This window comes from Amphiura filiformis, chromosome 7, assembly GCF_039555335.1.
Source record: "Amphiura filiformis chromosome 7, Afil_fr2py, whole genome shotgun sequence".
Lineage (NCBI taxonomy): Eukaryota > Metazoa > Echinodermata > Ophiuroidea > Amphilepidida > Amphiuridae > Amphiura > Amphiura filiformis.
The window spans coordinates 37,441,797-37,466,643 of NC_092634.1; the positions used below are offsets into that span (position 1 = coordinate 37,441,797).

The 24,847-nt window shown below is 34.2% G+C and overlaps 1 protein-coding gene across 1 annotated transcript in view; it reads left to right on the top strand.

The window, feature by feature from the left end:
- Window positions 1-4,991: 4,991 nt before the first annotated feature.
- Window positions 4,992-24,847, top strand: part of LOC140156492 (uncharacterized) — a 130,933-nt gene continuing 111,077 nt past the window's right edge. The window contains exon 1 of the mRNA XM_072179435.1: window positions 4,992-5,207. Coding sequence (XP_072035536.1) covers window positions 5,138-5,207 — 70 coding nt within the window. The 5' untranslated portion in view covers window positions 4,992-5,137. The remainder of the gene's footprint in view (window positions 5,208-24,847) is intronic.

Genomic DNA, 24,847 nt, shown 5'->3' on the forward strand with positions numbered 1-24,847 from the left:
GTGCAGCTAATTGGCAAAGAAACATGTTAGTATTTCAAAGTGTACATTATATAAGTATTCTGTTACAGAAATGCTATTTATAATGCAATCATTTTAATATCATAAAATCACTGACAATTTGACATGGCTGTACCTGCAGATTATTAAGGTATTAACAATCATTAAAGTAACAAGTACGCAACGAAATGTGAGTATTTGCCATAATTGACCTTTATGATCAAACTTTGCCCTGGATTGACTATTATTATTATTATTATTATTATTATTATTATTATTATTATTATTATTATTATTATTATTATTATTATTATTATTATTATTATTATTATTATTATATTACCAGTTTTATCATTATAGCCTCCTTTTCAACGACGACACCGAGCAATTGAATATATGAATACAAAAGCCACCTAAGTCCATACTTTGGCCAAATTGAGTTAAGCATGGGAAATTGTTGCTATACATAGGCCTGTCATATGCATGAAAGAACAACTCAAATTCATTCTCTGTGTCTATTGGGCATGTGAAAAATAGCATGTATGAAAGAATCACCCAATTCCATGATTTGAGTCTTGTAACACATTGATTGAAATCCAGTATGTATAAAAGTCCACTTGTAACACATTCATTGCTAGAGAATGACTTTTGAACAAAAAATGGGTTTAATAAAGGAAAGTGTGTGGTTTATATTACATGGCAGAATGCTTATCAACATTATACATACCTGTGTGCTTTATTTTGTATTATCTTACTAGTGGTAATCTCATTCTAACATTGTTGTCTTTGTATATGATTCAAAAACCACCTAAGTCCAAAATTTAAAATAAACCCCACGAAGTCCCTGAAATGCTAATCGTCATACCTAATACAGGTTAATCCACTCATTTGCACGTAAAACTTACCATATTGACCAGGTAAATCTAACTGAAGGAATTAAAATGATACACGGGTTTTTCTCTCAAAATAACTTCGCATGGACTTAGGTGGCTTTTGTATTCATGTATTCAATTATAAAAATACTTAAACAATATAAACTTTTGTTTTGACCATTAACAGTATCAAACACCTATAGTTCACTAAAGAAGGAATAATTAGTATCTGCATTTTTTCTTAGAACAGTAGCGCCTCGTAGGTTATTTATTGATCCAATGTAATCAAATCCCTTATTTACGGATATTGCGGTCAGGCACTAAATACTGTTCCTTATCGTATATACGATATATAGGTAGAAATTCTACATTTACATAACCTTAATTTGTTAAAAGCAATGACCTTATGTTTTTACTCAACTTGGTACTATTTGAATATTGTATACCACCTTTAACCAAGGAGTGTACCCCTGTTACACAGAATAACACGATACGTATATAATACAGACCATTAGATATCTGTGTGTGTCTGTGACAATTGTTAATGTGACGTCAATTTGATATCACTATGCGCAATTAACTCACAAAAAGACATATGTGATGCGATCAAACAAAATCAGTCGGAACTCGGCAATAATAAATTTTCAGTTTCCTATAGGATTGTAAAAAGTATTTATAAGGCTGGATTTTGCAGAAAATCCCATTGAAATTGAACAACCAGTTCCAAAGATATGAGCAATTAAAGAGTTTCCAAAACAATAGGAAACAAAAGGAAAAATTTCCTTTGTTTGGCTATATCTCAAAATCAATATTTCTGAGTTCCGACTGATTTGGCTTGATCGCATCACATATGTACGTCAAATCTATTTAGTGTCACGTAAGTCCAGAATATATAAACAATTAACTGGAGCAATATAATGATTTTCATAAGTAACACAATGAATTTCATGATACAAGTGACTGCCATGCAAAGTGTATGCAATGTGCTCTTCCAGTTGCAATCTATACACCCCCTGTGGAAGACCTTAATCTCCCACACAGTGTAAATTTCAAGTTTGTTGATCACCTGAATAGTAGACGTCATTTGAAATTTGGGAGATTAAGGAAGTGTCTTCCATAAGGGGTGTATTGATTTCAACTGCAACAGCCCAATTCCTCTCTCCATATGAAGTGAGTTTCTATTTCCAAATTCACTCAATACATTTCCCCAGAAACAAATAGTATTTTGACCCACTTTAAGCTCACCTTCAAAATATTGATTTAACTACAATGTAATTTCAACTGTCGAAAAGTGCATAGGAAACGTAATTAAATTAATATATGGGCGAATGTTAATTGTGGTTTCACAATCGATCGTTAATTTTGGATAATTAGAAATCATTGCTAACGTTCTCATTTGTGTTTGATTAATGCATGTCACCGACATATTTTATACGTTGAAAATGTATTCACGCAGATTCAAATGTGGTAAACGACGCGGCTAGCATAGAATAAGTTACAGGCAACTGTATGTTTTAGTTGTGTAAGGATACATTTGAACCTTTACTACGATTTCGGTCAATTTTAATTTTGTTATTCCTTGCAAAAAATAAAGTAACAAATTTCAGGAATGTTATCTGGTCATTTTAAGCCGAAATAATGGTTAAAGTGAAAGAAACCCCACTTTTGTATCGTGGCTGCTTTAATAACTATGGAGTTTTTTTGGTGGAATAAATATCTTAAAACATTAATTCAACATTGCTCTGCTGTATACAAACACAACAGCTATGAGTCCAACAAGTGTTCGTTGGGATATGTGTAAACATTATGCCAAAAACATTACCATTGAAGTCACTTGCTTTGTCAGCTCCCAAAGATACAACTATATCGCTTCAAACAAATACTTAAAATCCCGTACATAATTTATGTGTAATGTTACATTTCAAAAATGCATTAACTGAATTACTTTCTTGAACCTACTTGTTGTTTTTATGCAACATGTTGCTTGCAAAGTGTGTCACAATACATAGAAAACATTAGAAGTCTGTGGAAGTATTTCTATCATCAGCCGGTATTACATGTATTATTCTTGGTTCTCTGTATAAAAAGGGTGAACAATATTTCAATGTTTCCACCGTGCGGACAGCGCACAGAAACGTTGAAACAATCCAGTGCATCTGACCGGATTCGAACCGGCAACCTTCGTAAGACTAGGACGACGTTTTAAACCAAATAAGTCACAGAGGCATGTCGGTGCAGAGGGAAAGATTAAAATCTATATGTATTTACTACAGGAAGGCTTGAAACCTGCATATCTTAACAAATACACGAAGTCACATAATGATGAAATTATTATTATACTTACTTCTTCTCTGGGTAGGTAAGATGAACACAAATTTAATCTTTCCCCAGAGAATCCAGCACGTACACGTTGAAAATATGTGTAATGTAATAATTTGGGTCTATTGCCATTTGTTCTAATACCATTTCGTCTAATTCCCGTTTAGTCTATATTCAATTGGTCTATTACCAGAAAGGCTAATTGCCACTTAGTCTAATAATCATATAGTCTAATGTCCATTTAGTCTAATATTGTTTGGTCTAATAACCGGTATGTCTACTAACCATATAGTCTAATAACCATTTGGTCTAATATTTCTTTAATAACCATTTGGTCTAATAACCGTTTGGTCTAATAACCGTTAGGTCTAATACTCATATGGTCTAATGTCCATTTAGTCTAATATTGTTTGGTCTAATAACCGGTATGTCTACTAACCATATAGTCTAATAACCATTTGGTCTAATATTTCTTTAATAACCATTTGGTCTAATAACCGTTTGGTCTAATAACCGTTAGGTCTAATACTCATATGGTCTAATAACCAGTTAGTCCAATACCATTTCGTCTATTTAATAATAAACTAAATGCTTGTAAGACTAAATGGTGTGTAGACCAAATGAGTATTAGATCAAATGGCTATTAGACCTATTGGTTATAGACCAAATGGGTATTGGACTAAATGGTTGTTAGACTAAATGGTTTTAGACTTATTAGTTATTAGACTAAATGGTTATCGGACCAAATGGTTATCGGACCAAATGGTCAAAGGACCAAATGATTTTTGGACGTAGTGGATATAGACCTAATGGGTTTAGACGAAATGGATGTAGACAAAATGGATATTAGACCAAATGGTATTAGACCAAATGGCAAATCCCCTTTGGTGTACAATATTTGGACGATACTCCATTCTGGGCTATGTAAAATACCAAAAATACCAAATGACAATTTGAATGCCCTATCCTTCACTTTTAAGCAATTTATAAACAATTGTAATTGTTACACTTCGCGCGGGGATCACTGAATGGGTCTTTAATTCCAAACTTTCAGTTGATTCGCACATTGAATTAGCAAATTACGCATTTGTGTATTACAGCTACCAGACAATACAAATTGTCTTTGTCAAATTGTCAAAGAAATGTTATTCGATAAACATTCTGATTTTGATTCTGATGGTATGAAAATATAAACTTTGTTGAAGTAAGTCGGGGGGAAGAGGATGAGGATGTGGATCACGAAATGCTCCTTTAATATATATTTCAATTCATTGTTCAATTACTAATAAACCACTGTCATGTCAACAACCTGTTCCTATTCCTAAAATGTTTGCCAATCATTTTGCCTCAAGCATGTCAAGATCTATGATAAAAATAGGAAAATTTATCTCAAACCCGTTTATCCAATAATGATGGCAAAAACTTGAACTCAAAAAACCCAAAACTCATTTATTAAAACGTGCAACAAAGTTAATTTAAGTGCTTTTTGCCCGCTCCCAATCTGCCACCAGAAGCTTAGCTCCTTTATTCCAGAATGCAGTTACAATATTTACAAGGCAAGTGATACACGTCGTTATAAAAGTAGCTTAAAGTGTCGCAATTGTAGTTTCTTGCAGCCAAGGAAGACACACTATCATCTATCTCACCCATTCTTAGTAAAACATTTCCGACCAATCAGATTCTCATTCTCACAAACACCTTCCTACGACACGTCACTATCTTCACTTTAATCACTCATGCAAGCTTGTGTAAGTAAAGCAGCTTCAGTGTTGATAAATGTTGCCTATCTAATTTACTCTCCACAGACGTATCGTCGAGTTTCAGCGTGTGGCAGGTTCGCATGGCCGGGTTATAGTTTGGCTACTATCCGTCTAATGTTGCTTTAGTCGCGGACAGGTGTTCGTCGACGGCGCGTGGGGTTAATCTAGATTTTGTGTGCGATTTTTACCATGTGGATGGGGATCGGATTTATACTCGTGCTTCTGGCATTGCCGGATAAGCCAATCGTCAGTGGGACTGGTAAGATTTGGTTTAGTCTTTTGTATGTCCTTTGTGTATGTCTTTATCATCATTGAGCACCATTCTTATTTTTCCACTTACGCAAATTAAAGAGAGATACAAAATATATCCAACGACCATAGGATAATTGCATTGAATGTCCAAAGCAAACCTTAAGAGTCGCTGTGTAAATTGATGGTGTCTGTTATTTACACATCGTTGACGCCAAATTAACCCAGCAATTGAATATACGTCACCTTACATGGACAATGTTACAGGCTTTATTGGGTAGCCCAATGCTACAATATCCTGCTGGAAATGAGCGTCAAATTATACACAGGCCTTTATTTTTTCTGGTATTAAGTGGGAACAAATAAGGTTTATCGCCAAATTTGAACACATTGTATTTTGTAGTGAAATAATATCAAACGAAAAACAAGCATCGATTAATGTACAAAAATAATAATAAAACAGCATTTATATAGCGCATTGTGAATCGCAGATTCCTCAATGCGCAAAATTGTCTGTCTGCTCCGTTGACAACAATTGATTATTGACAGTTTTATTAGTTGTTAACCAAAATTAAATGTGTGCAAAGGAAGGGAAGCAATACTATATTAGCATGATCAAAGTGAGAAAGCAGAGATATGGATCCTGTCGGGGCAGATAATCTATACACAGCTTTTTATTTTTAGCATAACCGATATTTGACGGAAAAACTTTGATCTTAATAAACGTTGTGAAAAGCTAAGAACATGCGCGAAACTAGTCTTGTTAGTGACGTTGGAAAGAATATTGTAAACTTGATATTACTATAAAATAACCGATTATAATGGGGGTTTTAGATCAAATTTACGATATGAGTTCCTCCCCTAATCCACCTCCCCCTAATCCACAATCACCCTTGGCATATTTCATTTTAAACGTCATCAAACATAATTAAAAATTATTTTAAAACAGTATTGTACACGACCAATATACAATAAATTAGTTGGAATTCAAGACCTAAATGAATCTTAGAAAAATGAAAGTAAAGGAATACTCAAGAGACAATGTTTTAAAATATATGTTGCACATTTGTGGGTACCCCAGTATGTGACACAGGATCATAGTCAATGTAGTTTCGTATAATAGGTAAATCCTGTGTCTCTCTACCAGAAGTCATGTTGGCCGAAATTTCTACCCTTAGGTAACCCCGAGCTGTATCTATTGCTATGCAATACGCTTGAAGTTATTACCTTCCAGAAAGGAATTTTGAACAAACTGACTTCCGGTACAGAAACACATGATCCACTTATTAAGAACAACTTCAATACATTATTCATTTATTTCTTGTAAAGCCGCATGATTGTGCTTGCACTTAAAACGATGGTTGAGCATTAATCAAACTTATAAAAAAATGTCCTATCTTGCGGGGGAAACGTTCTGGTTTGCTGAAATACTTTAGAGATCTACAAGCTAGTAGGATTTAAAAAAATTATTCAGTAAATACTATAAAACAAACAAAGCATCGATTAAGTGTACAGAATTGTCTGTCCGCTCCGTTGACAACAATTGATTATTGACAGTTTTGTAAACCAAAATTAAGTGAAAAGGAAGCCTTAAGCAATAATTTACTAACATGACCAAAGTGGGAAAGCCGAGATAGGGATCCTGCCGGGGCAGAAATATACACAGCTTCTTAGTTTTTGCATAACCGACATTTGGCGGGAAAACTTGATACAAGTTGGCTACAATTCGTATTTTGTAAAAAGCTAGCAACATGCGCAACACTAATCTTGTTACTGACATTGGAAAAAAATATTGCAAAGTTGATATTACTGAAAATGACCACTGTGAGAAATCATTTAGAATTTTTACCCCAATGTATTATACCCTGGAACTCTCTCAGAGCAAATTCGATTTTAAAATAATTTTTGTTTTGGTTACTTTATAGATATCGTATTTGCTGCACTAAAATTAGCAATAAGGTGGGCCAACAACTAGGCAGAGCTGTTTGATATTTCATTTTTGCTATTAGGTTTCGTTACAATTCAACAATATGCCTAATACCGTAAAACCCCGTCTACAAACATATAGTGTGCTTCTGATGAAAGCTACATTAATCCAGACGCATAAAAAAAAACTATATATGCTTGTAGACGGGGTTTTACGGTATGCAGAGGATGGTTTAAGGAAGCCCCATCATGCACTGCAAAAGTGTTATCACCGGAGTTTCAACTGCCACTTTACTTTTCAAATCCCATTGAACTCTGTGCAAAAGATGTTGTTCTAAAATTGTTTGTGTGTCATTATTACTTGGTCGATTTCAGATTAAAAGTGATGTGTGTAGAAAGGATAATTCACACATTCTGTAGATAACATAAAATGTGAAATCGACGGGCATAAAACTGGTACTTTTATTGTTTACAAAACTGACCAAATTCAAATTTAACCACACACTTCTATGCAGCAGCAGAACAGTGGTGTCATGTTTCCTCACACTGCTATGCTTGGTGCATGGGTAACACAGTGGGGTGTTGGGAAGTACTTAAATCATCCTCTGCCTAATATGCAACCGCAGTCTCCCCTTTTCTTTTCTTTTTTCTTCCTTTCATTTTTGATATGCATATAGTTTTGTATAGTTATAGTTAGTTTTGTATAATACGCAAATCCTGTGTTTCTCTTCCGGAAGTCAATTTGGCCGAAATGTCTCCCCTTACATCCCTTAGGCGTAATGCATAACAAAGTATGGATGGCGGAAACCTTCAAAATACGCCTAAGAATACGCCTAAGAATACGCCTAACCTTAGACGTCTAAGATGCAATCTTAGACGTCTAAGATGTATTCTTAGGCGTCTAAGATGCAATCTTAGGCGTCTAAGAAATTCGCGGTAGACTTAAATCAACGAATCACAGGACCAGAAATCCCAAACAACCAATCATCTTAGGCGTATTCAATTATTGACCAATGAAATCTTAGACGCCTAAGATTTTACACGCCTAAGAATTCTTACACGTCTAAGATTGATATTTTAGTGATGGACGGTATCACCAATGTGATTTTCTCTGAGAACTTGCAGCAAAATTGATTAATTGGTTTGATTTTATTTTCGTTGGTTTGGTGTGCTGTTTTGGTGTGGCTAGTAGTAGTCAGGTATTAATGTTGATGAGCATGATGACGGCGACGACGACGACGACGATGATGATATGATGATGATGATGATGATTATGATGATGATGAAAATTAATACACAAACAACAAAGAGGAACAAACATGCCTAGCATATATTTATATACCTACATGATTCTATTTTTAACATAGAAAATTTGACCTCTTGTCTTCTTGCACTTTGCAGACTGAAATTATGCATATCTGATCTCTTCAATTATTAAAGACGATTTGGCCTTGGCCCGGGGGCCTTGGTGAAAATATGTCACACGCTGTTCGAATTATAAAGACATAGTTGGTTGACCTTATAATGTGTATGCAGTAATAACTTGACCTCTGAACATATTGGATATAAACGCATCATACCCTACACCGTCAGGTTAACTTTCTTGTTGAATGGAGGTATCGAGGTCTCTTAACTGTGTATTTTGGCTCAGTCATAGCATACGTGTTAAGAAAAACATACATGAAAAGTGAGCAGGGTGACAGACACGTGCTCTTTGTTTAAACATTACAAGTAACATGAGTGGCAAACATTAATGTTTCATATTGCTTGCAACCCCTCCCCCAATCAATGTTGGAGCCAATACTAGTCCGTTCCTATCTCAGTATCAAAACAACATTGGGTGGGTGGGGGGTGAAAATTCATACTAAATTTAATCCCTCATCACTGCCATCATCATCACCACCACGACTCTACTAATCATCTGACATCTTTGTATTATCCATCATCATCATCATCATCATCATCATCATCATCATCATCATCATCATCATCATCAACAACAACAACAACAACAACAGCAACAACAACACCATCATCATCATCATCATTATCATCTTCATTTACACTATATAGCCACACAAATAGAAATCTTACATTAACTGCAAGTCATCAGAAAAACAAAATATTTAAAACAAATTAAAGTTTTATCAGTTTGCAACAACAACATCAACTGCTAGATTATGTTCAAATGAAAAAAAAAAGCCTATTATGTAAAAATACATTGTTCCGCCTGAGTTGTCAAAAGTGGCTGAAAAGAACAAAACAATGGGCCATTGTGCCGAAAGGTGGGAGAACATGTACCCTATCCCCCTCCCACCCCATCACCCCTTTCTCTTTGGGATTGACGCGAGTGGCTATGGAGAGAAAAGGAGTTTATTAAAAACACACCACCCAGCCATTGTTCGAAATATTCTCTAACGCACAGCGTCCGTTGTACGTTTTGATACCGTCCATCACTAGTCACGGTCAAATGGTCAATCTTAGACGTGTAAGAATTCTTAGGCGTGTAAAATCTTAGGCGTCTAAGATTTCATTGGTCAATAATTGGATACGCCTAAGATGATTGGTTGTTTGGGATTTCTAGTCCTGTGATTCGTTGATTTAAGTCTACCGCGAATTTCTTAGACGCCTAAGATTACATCTTAGACGCCTAAGATTGCATCTTAGACGTCTAAGGTTAGGCGTATTCTTAGGCGTATTCTTAGGCGTATTTTGAAGGTTTCCGCCATCCATAACAAAGCCGTAACAACGGGCGTGGATTAACCTCCGAGCTGTATCTATTGCAATGCAATACGCTTATTACCTTGAAGAAAGGAATTTTGAACAAACTGACTTCCGGTACAGAAAAACATGATCCACTTATTATATTAAGAACAACTTTAATACATTATTCATTTCTTTCTTGTAAAGCCGTATGATTATGCTTCCACTTAAAAAACGATGGACGACTATTAATCAAACTTATAAAAAAATGTACTGTTTTGCGGGGAAAGTCCTGATTTGCTGAAACAGATCTACAAGCTAGTAGGATTGAAAACAATTATTCAGGAAAATCAGGAAAGATAATACTACAAAATTGTTTGAATGAAAAGCAATAGAAGAAAGGCAATGAAATCAAACAATTTTCTTCTTATATCAAGGTAAATAAATTATATGCTATATAACTTTGTTTAAGAAATATTCGGTTATACCCAAATTGGTTATATTGAACCTAATACTGGAAATTACCTGATTTGCACCTTGCTACGTAGAGTTTGGTTTTGATGCTATCGGACGTCACTAATTTGGCTAATACATTGTCGAATTTTGAAAGAAATCAGTGGAGGTTCGAACACTAAAAGACTAAAGGGTATAGAGACATACAAATCTCTCACCCACACACGCACCCCACACCATGCACATCTCACCCCATGCACTCAACATAATAACACAAACTCAACGTTTCGTACAACCTCGTGTGATTTGAGAAACCCCAAAAGCAAAACAGTAAAAATACTATTGTGTGAATGCAACAGCAAAAGAAAAAAATACCTTTTTACTCCAAGAATATATTTCTATTTAAAGATAGAATATATTTCTAATAACACGTCCAAATATACTCCTCTAATTCAAATGTCATACTAATATACTTATGCATTTATGAGACCATTTACAGAGTTGGACCAACACATCTTCGTATTCATTTAGACGCGGTTTACAGAAAAAGTAAACAAACATGGTAATTTTGCCACAGCTAAAATCGCTTTTTTGTTTCTCTTAATGTCTGATTTGGTTTATTATAAAATTCAAATACTGTAGAACTGTATTGATCTCCATCTATGTTCACAAATGTGTTTACGACAAGGTCTTTGCCATGTTACTTGTCCTTGAAACAGTGGCTACTTTCACCAAAAAAATTACGCTAAACGTCGTACATCACGGCCAATTTTATCAAAAACAAACAATAAACTAGAGAGGTGTGATGCAGTTTAATACACATTGTCGATCTGTAGAGTGGTGGCATAAAATTTATAGACTTCATAATCGGGTGGGCAGCCGACAAAAAATTCTGCTACCAGGGCGGCTAAATGGGTGTCGAAATACCAGGGGTAGCTAGATCCTCGTGGTCCATGGACAAGCAGCAATGCGGGGCCCTTTATATCACCCTTATTTGGTTTTCGTGTTTTGGTTTTTCCTGAACCCTCGGGGCCCCTGGACTTCGTCCATGTCGAGTCTGATAAATCAGAGCATTTGATAATATCGGTCTATTTTTATTGCCTCTGCCTTAACGCGCATGCATGATGTAATAAGATTAACATCGACGGTTACACCGTAACCATGAAACAATATAATAACGCTAATCAATCTTGTTAATCTTGTTTCCAAGTATACAATCAGGTGACACAAATAGAGACCTTTGTTTCAAGAAAAATCTTCTGTTTGAAATCAGCTCAGATGAATCGGTCAGGGGATTTGTTGCAAATGTTGCGACTAATCTGAATATAAGAGACCCAATACCCTGTAGGAAATTTATTAACGTATCTTATCTGATAGTCGTAAATGTTGCAGCATGCTGTAAAGTAGGCCTATCCATCAAATGCAACAGGAATATCTAAACATTCACGCAATTGTGTAAATAATGTTCAAATAACTCTTTGTTCTTATCAGTTCATTTCAAATGCGTTGAATAGATCCATTAGGTTTGTTGATGACAATATACATATTTTCAAATATGCATCGTAATTAGTAATATGGAATCATCAAAATGCGATGGTAAACAAAACCGAATTGCTCATCTGTTTTTCGTCAACTGACAAGCTCGATAGTTAAATACGCTGTTTTTACATCTTATTCTTAGATTTTACTGCACTCTGAGCTTCAAGCCAAATTCATAGTTGAATCAATAGCAACAAGCGATTTGTAACTGATTAATAAAGGCATTGGTATATCTTGCCCCATAGTGTACGTTTCTAATTCTTAACAGAAATATCGCTCATCGCACGAAATTTAACCATAAATGCAGATTAAACGTTAAGTATGGATTAAACGAAATAGAACAGACTTGGAAAATCATTTCAAATTGCAGCATATTTATAACTGATTAACAAAGGGATTGGTTAATCTTGCGCCATACTGTACATTTCTAATTTCATTGGTTTAACAGAAATATCGCTCATCGCGCGAAATTTAACCATGCAGATTAAACGCAAAGTAAGGATTAAACGAAATAGAACAGACTTGGAGGATGATTTCAAATTACAGCAAATCTGGAGCAACGTATATACATACAGAACTTAGAAGCTTTTATTTACGTGTGGCAGTTGCAGAAAAAGGTGGCAGTCATTATTAGAAGTCAGTTGGTAATTGTCAACTCAAGTGTATTCTCAGTGTCAATATGACAACAATAAGCTAACATTGATTGAAGTAAAGCTGCGATGAAATGGATAGGCGCGATAACAAAAACAACAATTCTTGATTGATATCAAAAGTGACAGAATATTGACCATATTAAGCATCAATGATTGTTTTGCAGCCCAAATATAGTAAAACATCTCGATCTCAGTCGAGATCCTGGCAAGTTAATACGTTATTTTCATTGTGAAGTTTTCACATAAACACACAACGTTTTATACAGAAAAGGTTTTAACTAAATTAAACTAAACTCTTCATATAATGAAAAACAACGTTTAACCGGTCACATAAGTTGAAATCGACCAAGATTATCAGAATGTTACTTTTTCCAGGTTGTTGTAACTAATAATATTCATTAGTCTGAAATCTAGTTCTCTTCCTAATAATTAAAACTAGAAAAACTAGATTCCTGTCCATAAAAACCTTTGTCACAAAGTTTGGAGATATTAATTTTAACATTATATCAAAGTACGCGACCAGGTGCACTCTCGCACAGTTTTTTCAATTATAAATTACTTTGTCGCCAATAGATGCCCGGTTTGGCCTGAGGTATAGCTTTGACGGTTATACGACTGAGCTTACTTTCATTGTAAGTTGACAAACCTGTCCTGATCCTTGCTACAATAAGGGATAATTTTCTTTGAAATAGCAACGGAGGGATACGGGTCCCTTAAGTTTTCCTTCCGTCAACTATTATGTATTATATAACGACGTATATGTAAGACTTATTCGCCCTGGGTCGGGTTCTTTAAGAAGGATTTGACAAATCATGAGATTAAAAACAGCTTTGGGATTGGAAATTCATTATACTGTTTACATGGAAACATACTCACTCGTGTTAAGTAGAAGTAGGGCATCCAATCTGGACGGTCAATGTTACTTTTCAGTGCACAGAACATTAGTGTGTGGCTTATTTGTTATTGATTTAATTAATTCTTATTATATGATAATTAAGTGGTATAAGGGTCATTATTCGGTAAGGTGCATATTTGACGGTTTGGAAATAGACATTTCAAAATGATTTTTCTATTAATATTTTACAGATTAAGAAAAGATATGCCTACAGTGTAGTAAAAAGGTGTTTGGCTCAATCTTTATTAGCAACTTGGTGTATTTTTTTGGCTTTATTTGCAGCTAATGTCATCTCCGTCACCGTCGTCATCTCCGTCACAATTGCTTCAAGTTCAACTGATACCAAAAATGTGTCGCACATTGAACATTTGTTTTTCACCTACAGCGGAAAGCAGTATAACCAAGATTATGCAACATTATCATTACATTTCCATTTGACCAGTTTCAAGGTCAAAGCAAGGCATTATCTGTAGAGGGACGGAAATGATTCGCTCATAGTAAAATCATCTTCGAACTTGTCACAAAATTGTGACGGATATGACGTGATGGTATATTACGTTACGATGGTACGGACAATTGTTTCAAGTAAAATCTTTTCTTCTGAAGTTAAAGCTCAGCTCTCGCCCCTTAGGAGTAAAAATGTTTGATTGGCGTAACATAAAAAATAGGGTCGGTCGGTCGGCAATTTTTTATAAAAAAATTTTACACACATTTTATGCTGTAAATTGCTTTTTTTTTTTTTTTTTTTTTTTAATTTTAGGTGTAAAAAAAAGTCTAAAAAGGCCTATTTTTAGGGTCGGTCGGGTTACGCCAATCAAATTTTTTTAGGCCTTTCTCTCTCGTTTTCTAAATTAATCTAATTTTCTATTTAAAAGGTAACAACTGGTGGGAGGGTGGGATGCAGTGTTTAGTTTGATGGGTGGGCGGACACGGTGGGTGGTTGGGTGTAGGTGGTTAGATTTATTTATATACAAGGCGAATTGAAAGGATTTATTATCTTGCATCTTGGAACACCCGGAATAAAGTCTAATCTGTTTTCGTGAGAGCATGTTGTTTTATCCTCCACAGTTATGTTGAGCTTGGTTATTTCAATGGCAATTTTAAGGGCTGGGGTATGAACGTTTGGACAGTATTTATTGTGGGACATTAGAGCACATCAGACATATCGAATTGCATTCTGAATACGAAGAATGTCATTCTGATATCAAATATTTTTGATTTTTTGAAATTCGCAATTTAATACACATTTTATGGCAAATCATTAAAAATTGATATTTTTGATATTTAACAGTACTTGAAGTAAACTTTATATATCTGATGATTTATACTTAAAGTGTATGTAGGTGGGTTGAAAAGCCGACGATCAATTGAAAATTTTGACCTTTCGTATTGAAGATATGGATTTTTTGTCCCAAAACACAAAAAAAATAAGGTCTTTTTGGGAAAAAATCCATATCTTCAATATGAAAGGTCAAAATTTTCAATTGACCGTCGGCTTTTCCTCCCAGCTACATACACTTTAAGAATATATCATTAGATTTATATAATTTACTTCGAGGACTGTTATATATCAAAATTTGAAAAAATATCAAATTTTTATAAATTGTCATAAAATTTGTATTATATTGTGATTTTCAAAAATGAAAATTATTTGATATCAGAAAGACATGCTTCGTATTCAGAATGCAATTCGATAGGTCTGAGGTGCTCTCATGTCCCACAAAAAAATACTGTCGAAACGCAATAAACGCTCATTTTAGATCCCTTAAGGTAACTACCCAAGTTCATGCCAACACACGTGCGAAGCTGTAATTGGTGTGCAACTATGTGCGTCTCCTATGGCACTGTACTGTTGACATGCTATCAATATTATGGTCATTTCAATAGAATTACATAACAGGTAATAGAGTAGCTGAATTTGCAATAATCAGATATGATTGGTTAAATTTCTATAAAATATGATGCTTAATTAAGTGATCTTTATTCAAATCGCATTCAGATATCGTATATATCTTAGATATGCAGATGCTAATTGAAAAGATAGTTTGGTTCTATTGATCCGCGTACAACTTGGTTTTCGTGGTGTCTTTTTCAAATGACAGTTTGGCTCTATCGATCCGAGTGCAACTTGGATTTCGTGGTGTCTTTTTCAAATGACATTCTTTGCTAATTAAAGTAGGATACCCTGAATTCATAACACTTTCACATTATAAACAACATACCAGTCTATTACATCGTGAAAATAGTCTTTGAATACTGGAACTTGATGATATTTATACTTATTATTGAATTATTTATATTACTGAATGGAGTATATCTATGTTTAGATATTTCAAGTTATGCGCCTTCAAAGTTGACGCTTTTACTTCATTTTGATGGATATTTTTTTTTGTAATACCCACTCTCGTTGTGAAAAATATAGGTAAAGCCATAATACATGATATGGGTTTCAAAGTAATTAACCCTAACCAATTCCATTTGATAAACATACTCCCTCTGTTCCACAGGGGTTTGGCAGGTTTCAAATGGAATAACGCGTTGCGTTTATTCATTAACGTTTCAGTCAGACATGCGCACAGGGGTAAACATTTCATTGTGCCATAGAATATGTCCTTCTTGATTTTGATAATATCTAAACATATGAGAACAGAATGTAATAAGTTGTCAGAATTTAGACTGAGAATTGTTACCTTATTCTGGCTGCATTGTTGCTTTAAGAAAATAATGTACTAGCTTGTCAGAATTTTGACTGAGATTTTTTATCATATACGTTACCACATCATTGACACTTTATGTGGTCAATATTCTGTCAATTCGATCAAAATCAAAAATAAAACTTGTTATAATGCTGTTTTTGTTTTCCATTTGATCACAGTTTTATTTCACTCAAACATAGCTTATTGCTGTCATATTGACACCGAAAATACACTTCAATTTAAAATTGCCAATTGACTTTTAATACCAATGACTGTAACCTGGTTCTGCAACTGTCACGTACGTGTAAATAATAGCTTTTTTATATGACGATATGTATGTTTTTTCAATCAAACACACATCAATTGACGATTGACTTGTAATAAATGACTGTCAACTTTTTCTGCAATTGCCCCCACACGTAAATAAAGGCTTCATAGACGGTACGTATGTTGCTAAAGATATGCTATAATTTGAAATGGTCCTCCAAGTCTGTTCTACTTCCTTTAATCCGTCCGTAGTTTGCATTTGATCTGTATTTTATGGTTAAATTTCTTGAGATGACTGAGCGATATTTCTGTTCAACCAATGAAATTAGAAATGTACAGTATGGCACAAGATCCCTTTCTTAAACAATGTACAAATCGCTTGTTGCTATTGTTTTAACTATGAATTTAGCTTGAAGCTCCGAGTACAGTGAAATCTAATAATAGGACTGTAAAACAGCCTATCAAGTTTGTAAGTCGATCAAAAATAGACGAGCAGTTCAGTTTTATTTACCATCACATTTTGATGAGTTCGTATTACTAATAATGATAATTGACCTTTCAACCTTAGTACTGCAAAGGGGGCGTATCCCCTAATGTTTTTCATTCGGCATAAAAAACGCACTTGTTTACGCCAAAATGACTTAATCTAATCGTAGATTTATCCTTTGCGTTCATTTTATTGATACAATTGTTACCCAAACACCTTGAGCTTTGTGTGTTTTTTCTTTCCTTCTTTCATAAATTATGTTGAAAAGCTTCGCTGATATCTGTAGCATGGGTATAAAAAAACCTCCGTATGAGAACACATTATTAATTATAGTAATACTTAGCATGCAAAACTTTAAACAAAACATCTATTTCTGCTGCTTTTACATTTGTTACATTTTATATACATGTATTTGTAAATATAAAAAGATCACTTTATAGCACTGTAGTAGGACCTTAAAAACAGATCGTACAAACATTTTTGGAACAATTTTTCCCATCCTGACAAGAGACTTAATTCATTATAAATAGATATTTTGTAAATTCGGGTTAAAATATATGAGGCTTTGTTCATGCAATTCTTCTCTACGGACAAGCAAATCCATAATAGCATTTATTTTTTACTCAACAGAGCGCACATGATGATCTTGAAATCAATTAATATATAGCTGACGGCGTTCAAATGCTTATGAAAGGTTGTACACACATTGTGATTTCCGTGTCAGCGTACCATTGAATAATTTTATAGATTTCACTTGGACTAAGCATAATACCCTGTATGCTTAGCCCTAAATAGAATCTGACATTTGTCAATTAAAACTTTTTCTAAAACTGACAATATCCCTCAACTTAAAACTGATATTCGAACAGTTTTGAAATGTTAAAAAAATTGTGTTACAAAAAGCCACATTTCCAACCAAAGACAACGACATTGTGTGTTAAATTCATATTGCGACCGTCTACATTCTTTGCTTTCCGTTATTATGTTATAGACAATATTTAAGAAATAAAGGGTAATGCATTATCCTTTACACCCAAATAATGTGTAGAGGCAGTAAAAACGTAAATAATGGGTGAGGCGCAGCCGAACCCATTATTTAAACGGTTTTACTGCCGAGGACACATTATTTGCATGTAAAGGATAATGCATCACCCTCTATTTCTATTCTATTACCAGAAAATAGTGCGATTTATAGAGAAAAATAGCATATTTGGCACAAATATTTTAAGTTGTTTACTTCAAGGTGGAGCGCGTACGCGTAAGTGACAGCGCGTATCGCGGAAATATTGCACGCGTAACCAAGCGTAATGCTGTGCGTTGAATGGGTTACGGCGCTTGACCAATTATTGCAGAATAATGGGCTCTCACGTGACGTGTTTTAACAAATCACAGTGCGCGATTTTGAATAATGGGTCGTAAGTTTTCTAAATTTCTACAATACTTTTTAGAACTCAGGAGGTAAATTTGTTTTTCAAAGCAATCCGGGCAATCACTATTCAGTTGTAACACCATCAAGACTACCAAGCAAGGTACGTGAGCGATGACATCCAATTCTAATGATACACTTGCATCTTGCATGAGAAAAATCATTATACTAATTGATCAAAGGGACCTTATATGGTTCGACGACATGACATCCTTGTAAAATGCTAAAACATAAAGAAATCTCTATGGACCATGCGTGTATACAAACAATATGTAAATTGATGCTTCGTATATACATGTAATGTAAGCTTTCTAGAACAAAACGTAACGGATTTTGACACATTTCAGCTATCTTTTCATTTACATAAGTATTAGCTTAACACGTAAGAGTACCCGAGAGGGTTCCATCGTACACAAGAGATTGCGTTGCTGCAATTTTTTATCAATCCCCTAAGAAATTTATTATCGGTGCCATGACTTCTGTAACAATTGGGGTTTTGTTGTGTGTTTGTGTTTGTTTTTTATCTTAAAGTTTAAGGGGAGTGAGATGGTAGGATCAACATGTTCTCAGTTTGAGCAATTTAACTAAAACACTACAGTGCATTTGGTTAGAGTCCAGGAAGCCAATAATGTGCATTTCCATTTCCATAGGTCTTGCAGTTCTTGAGTAAACGCCAAAACGAAAGTTTTGAGTGTTTCCCCCTCCCCGCCCGAGAAGAGAAAAATCCTGCACATGGGTCGGAAATGACACTCCTTATGACACGCCTTGAGATCTTCTTTATATAATCTACACCATGTGTGTCAAGTTTATTTGTTTCAATGTTTGCGTTCAAACACCGCTATGTCATGCTCCCTTCCAATCCGCATTAACAAGCCAAATAAATCAAACTAAATGACATTTTAATACGTTTTTTAATACTTGTAATCATACGTCTCTGATTTATTCCAATTAATCTCTGAAAAAATAATGATTAAATAAATTACAAAAAAATTTTAAATTTTGACACATGCGCTTTCTTTACCTCTATAGGGACAAATCGATGTGAGGTGGTTTATTCTTTTGTATTTCCTTTTTGTATGTCTTTATCATCATTGAGCACATCTTATTTTTCCACCATAATTTGCAAACCTTAAGAGTCGCTGTGTAAAGTGATGGTGTATGTTATTTACACATCGTTGACGCCAAATTAATCCAGTAATTGACTATATACGTCACCTTATGGACAATGTTACAGGCTTTATTGGGTAGCTCAATGCTACAATATCCTGGACGAAATGAGAGTCAAATTATACATAGGCCTAGATGATGGCCTTTATTTTTTCTGGTATTAAAGTCATAATGTACGATCTTATAATATGAATTTGGTTAATTTTTTTCAAACCTGATTTTTTGGCATATTTGTAATGCTTACACATGTCACAACTTGCACCTAAATGGAATCAGCCAAATTTGTTGTGTTTGTAGGTAAACGGAGAAAAGTTCGACATAAAGTCATAATTCAAGAAATTATGACTTTATGTCCGCTCATAGAACTGCGTGTTAAACGGCCAAAATAACAAGCAGTGTTTCTTTCACGTTACCTCGTTATTTCAGCTCAAAATGGACAGAAACCATTCCCGATCATTATTACTAGTATTATTTCAGCATTTTGAGTATATAATGACAAATTTAAAATTTGAAGGAAATCGTACATTAAGCCTTTAAGTGGGGACAAATAAGGTTTGTTGCCAATTTGAGGACATTGTTTTGTGTAGTGAAATAATGTAAAACGAAAACAAAGCATCGATTAATGTACAAAATTAATGATAAAACAGCATTTATATAGCGCATTGTAAATCGCGGATTCCTCAATGTGCAAAGTTGTAAACCAAGTGAGAAAGCAGTGATATGGATCTTCTCGGGGCAGATAATATATACACAGCTTCTTATTTTTAGTATAACCGATTTTTGGAGGAAAAACTTTGATCTTAATACAAGTTGGCTACAATTCGTATTTTGTAAAAAAAAAGCTAGCAACATGCGCAAAACTAGTCTTGTTACTGACGTTGGAAAGAATATTGCAAACTTGATATCACTGTAAAATAACCACTGGGAGAAATCATCAAGAACTTTTACCCCAACCCAATGTATTTATACCCTGGAACTCCATCAGAACAAATCCGATTTTGAAAAGAATTTTAATTTGATTACTTTATAGATATCGTATTTGCTGCACTAGCAATAAGGTGGACCAACAATTTGGCAGAGCTGTCTGATGTTTCTTTTTGCTATTAGGTTTCGTTAAAATTCAACAATATGCCTAATATGCAACCGCAGCGTCCATTTTTCCTTTCCTTTTCTTCCTTTCATTTTTGATGTGCATAGTCCGTTTAGTTTCGTATAATACGTCAATCCTGTGTTTCTCTACCAGAAGTCAATTTGGCCGAAATTTCTCCCCTTACATCCCTTAGGCGTAATGCATAACAAAGCCGTAAGGGACGCACCATTAGACTTAGGGGGTTAGGAAGTTGGGGTGGGGAAAAAATTCGCCGCGGCGAAGTGGTTTTTTTTAATTTCATGCATCCCTATTCTATTACCCCCACAAAAGTGGTATTATAATATTTGAGTGGTGTGATGGCACGAAATTGGTATGGGGTAATAGAATAGGGTTATACACAGTTAGGTGGGGAAAGATTTTTTAAGTCGAATGGTGCGTCAGGGGCATTTTTGCAAATGTTGCGACTAATTTGAACATAAGAGACCCAATATCCCGTATGAAGATTATTAACGTGTCTTATCTGATAGTCGTAAATGTTGCAACATGCTATAAATTACCTATCAAATGCAACAGGAATATCTAAACATTCACGCAATTGTGTAAATGTCTCCAACAGTAAATAATGTTCAAGTAACTTTTTGTTCTTATTAGTTCATTTCAAATGCGTTGAATAGATTCATTAGGTTTGCTGATTACAATATACATATTTCCATTTTGCTTGACAAAAACCAAGTGAAATTCAAATACATTTGTTCAATTTTAGTATAATATTTCAGTCATCGTTTATACCATTTCATAATAACAAATAAGCCACACACTGATGCTTTGTGCATTGAAAAGGAACATTGTCCGTCCATATCGGGTTTTAAATTGAACTTGGGAATTTGAAAAGTATAAATCAGGTTAGGTCTAAGGCTGTGCTAACACTTTTCTTTGATGACTTTGACCACAATTTTGTATTTTTTCAAATATCTTAAAAATTCAAGAATCTAAGCTAATTGAACAGACAGTAACTTGCCAGGATATTGACTGAGATCGAGATGTTTTACTATATTTGAGCTGCAAAACAATCATTGACGCTTAATGTGGTCAATATTCTGTCACTTTTGATATCAATCAAGAATTGTGGTTTTTGTTATCGCGCTTATCCATTTCATCACAGCTTTACTTCAATCAATGTTACCTTATTGTTGTCATATTGACACTGAGAATACACTTGAGTTGACAATATTACCAACTGACTTCTAATAATGACTGCCATCTTTTTCTGCAACTGCCACGCGTAAATAAAAGCTTCTAAGTTCTGTATGTATATATACGTTGCTCCAGATTTGCTTTAATTTGAAATCATCCTCCAAGTCTGTTCTATTTCGTTTAATCCATACTTTGTGTTTAATCTGCATTAATGGTTAAATTTCGCGCGATGAGCGATATTTCTGTTAAACCAATGAAATTAGAAATGTACAGTATGGCGCAAGATTAACCAATCCCTTTGTTAATCAGTTATAAATCGCTTGTTGCTATTGATTCAAACTATGAATTTGGCTTGAATCTCATAGTGCAGTAAAATCTAAGAATACGATGTAAAAACAGCGTATTTATCTATCGAGCTTGTCAGTTGATGAAAAACAGATGAGCAATTCGGTTTTGTTTACCATCGCATTTTGATGATTCCATATTACTAATTATGATGCATATTTGAAGAACTTATGTAAGTTTTCGCACAGAAATATGTTTTCTAAGTAATGAGCAATTTAAGCTGAGTAGGGGAATTTTAAGATTAGTTAATCGTTTCCGGAGTCAAAATGATGTGCTATAATACTTTGTAATATAGAGATGCTTACGTTTATGTAAATTACAGAAAAACTAGTTTATTTTCAATGAGCTTTTGTACTTTTTTCTTTCATTTGTTGAAAAGCTTAGGTGATATCTAGAGCATGGGTATTAACAACTCCTCCGTGTTAGACTAATTAATGCATGTAATTTTACTTTAAACTTCAACAGAAAAGAAAACGTGCAAGGTACACCAACTTGATGTGGGGAAACAAGTAAAATACAGACTAGACAATATGCAGGGGGGGGGGCAATACCAGCAAATGTTAGCATAGGAAGTAGGCAAAGTTCGATAGCCAAAAATTACCAGTTCCAAGGCTCACAAAAGTGCTAAACCTGCAAAAACAACAAGGATAAAGTAACCTGGAGCAGACAAACAAAACCAAACAGACAAAAAACAACCGACGTTTCGAGCAGATAAACCGCTCTTCTTCAGGGACAGACAACAAAATATAAAAGCAAACAACGAAAACTACATGATGTTTAAAAACAAATTCAAGTCAAAAACTGAAGGCAAGTTCAAATAGAACTCAGTAGCAAACAAGATAAGCTCATAGCAAAATAAGCATGTCTTACTTCAATAAAGCACAGTTTACTACCAAAGTTTTTTTACTACCGAAGTTTTTTTAAACTTCAACATTTAATTCTATTGGTTTATATGTGCTATATTTATATATTGGTAAATACATAGCAATAATCACTTGGTATCATGGTGGAAAGGCCCAATAACATACGGTATTGCAAAAGTATTTGTGGAAAAAATTTCTCACCGTAACAATAGATTAAATTCTTTGCAAATGATTATTTTACCAAAAAACTGAGGATTCGTTTATTTTTTCTTTGTGGACATACACAGTAATGCATGATATCATTTATGATACTCAAGGGAGATGACAAAACACTTTTTAAATCAGTTATAGCTGACGGCATTAAAATGCATACGCAAGGTTTTTGCACAAATTGTGATTCCAGTGTCATCAATTTCGGTGTTTGTTTGTTTTTAATTAAAATGTTATTTTAAAAACGGACATAAGCTTTAAACTCTATACCATGTTAATTTTAATATGTAGAGCTTGAAAACAAATTATTGATAACGAGAGCTCCAAAACCAGGGAGAGATAACACCATTAATAAATTGCGTGAATGAAACAACGGAAGAAAATTCAGAATTTTTTTCCACAAGAATATATTTCTGTTAAAAAATAGAAAATATTATTCTAATAAAATGTCAAAGTATGCACCTAGATTTTTTGTGTGATTCATATACTAATTAATAATAATATAATAATATTTATTGGAAATACTTGCAACATACAAAAAGTAACAAAATAACAGTACACTTACACACACTTTACATTTCTTACACGAGATTTCAGGACGAGTGAATGGCTAAAAGTCCAAACACAGAAGTGCCCACTCATCCTGCACATGAATAAATAAAATAAACTTGAAAGTACATAAAATAGCGTAAATTTAACATTTTTTTAAATAAAACCATTATGTAATCTTGCAACAATATACATAAACAAAATACAACAAGATTATTTACATGGTGCGATGAATAATTCGATGAGATCTTTACATCTTCGTCCATTTAGACGCGGTTTACGTGAAAATAAAGTAAACAAACATGGTAATGTTACCTCAGCCAGAATCGTTTTTGTTTCTCTTAGAGTCTGATTTGGTTTATTCAATTCAAATACTGAGCTGCATTGATCTGCAAGTTATGTACACAAGTGTGTTTACGACAATGTCTTTGCCATGTTATTGGTCCTTAAGGGATGGGTTTATATGTGTGTAAATGGAGGAGAAATGGGAGGATTTTGGCATGTTTGCTGTGATTGTTTGCCTAGCAATATTGATCACAAGTACACAATTGATGGTGCATATCAAGGACCAAACTCTATAGTTTTATATTTGAGCACGATCACTTCTGTAAGGTCATGGGAAATTATGTAAATCGGCTTTTATATTTGATGTTGCATATCGGCTCACGCACTTTTTTTTTGTACCCAGTATTTCACAAAGTCCCTGTACTCTGATGACCCTATGACTTTTTGCTGGTATGTTGAGCACTTTAAACAATTAATTATAGTACTTGCCTCCTACTTTAGGAACATGCATATGCCTTAATGTATGTCGACCATGTCAACAACCCAGTGTAGTTTTACATGGTTGGAAAAGTCTATTTCCTTTCGCTATTTTGCCAATCATAATTCATAAATTGTCCAAAAAAAAAAAAAAAAAAGAGTTTTGCAACTATTCCGCCAGCAAGGAAACACAAATTTATGTGTATCCAGTGCGTCCTTTACGTTTGAATAGTTCAGTTTATTGTCCAGTTGTGCCTCTATACGCCATATTTACGGAATTGATGATACGAGCTGATACGGAATTTTGAACCCAAATTTCTTGAAATATACATTACCTTTCCAACTTCTCGCCACGAAATTGGATTCATAAGAAGGTCAAATACAAGCCTTCCATTATGGCTGGTATCATCATCTCGATTGGTGTC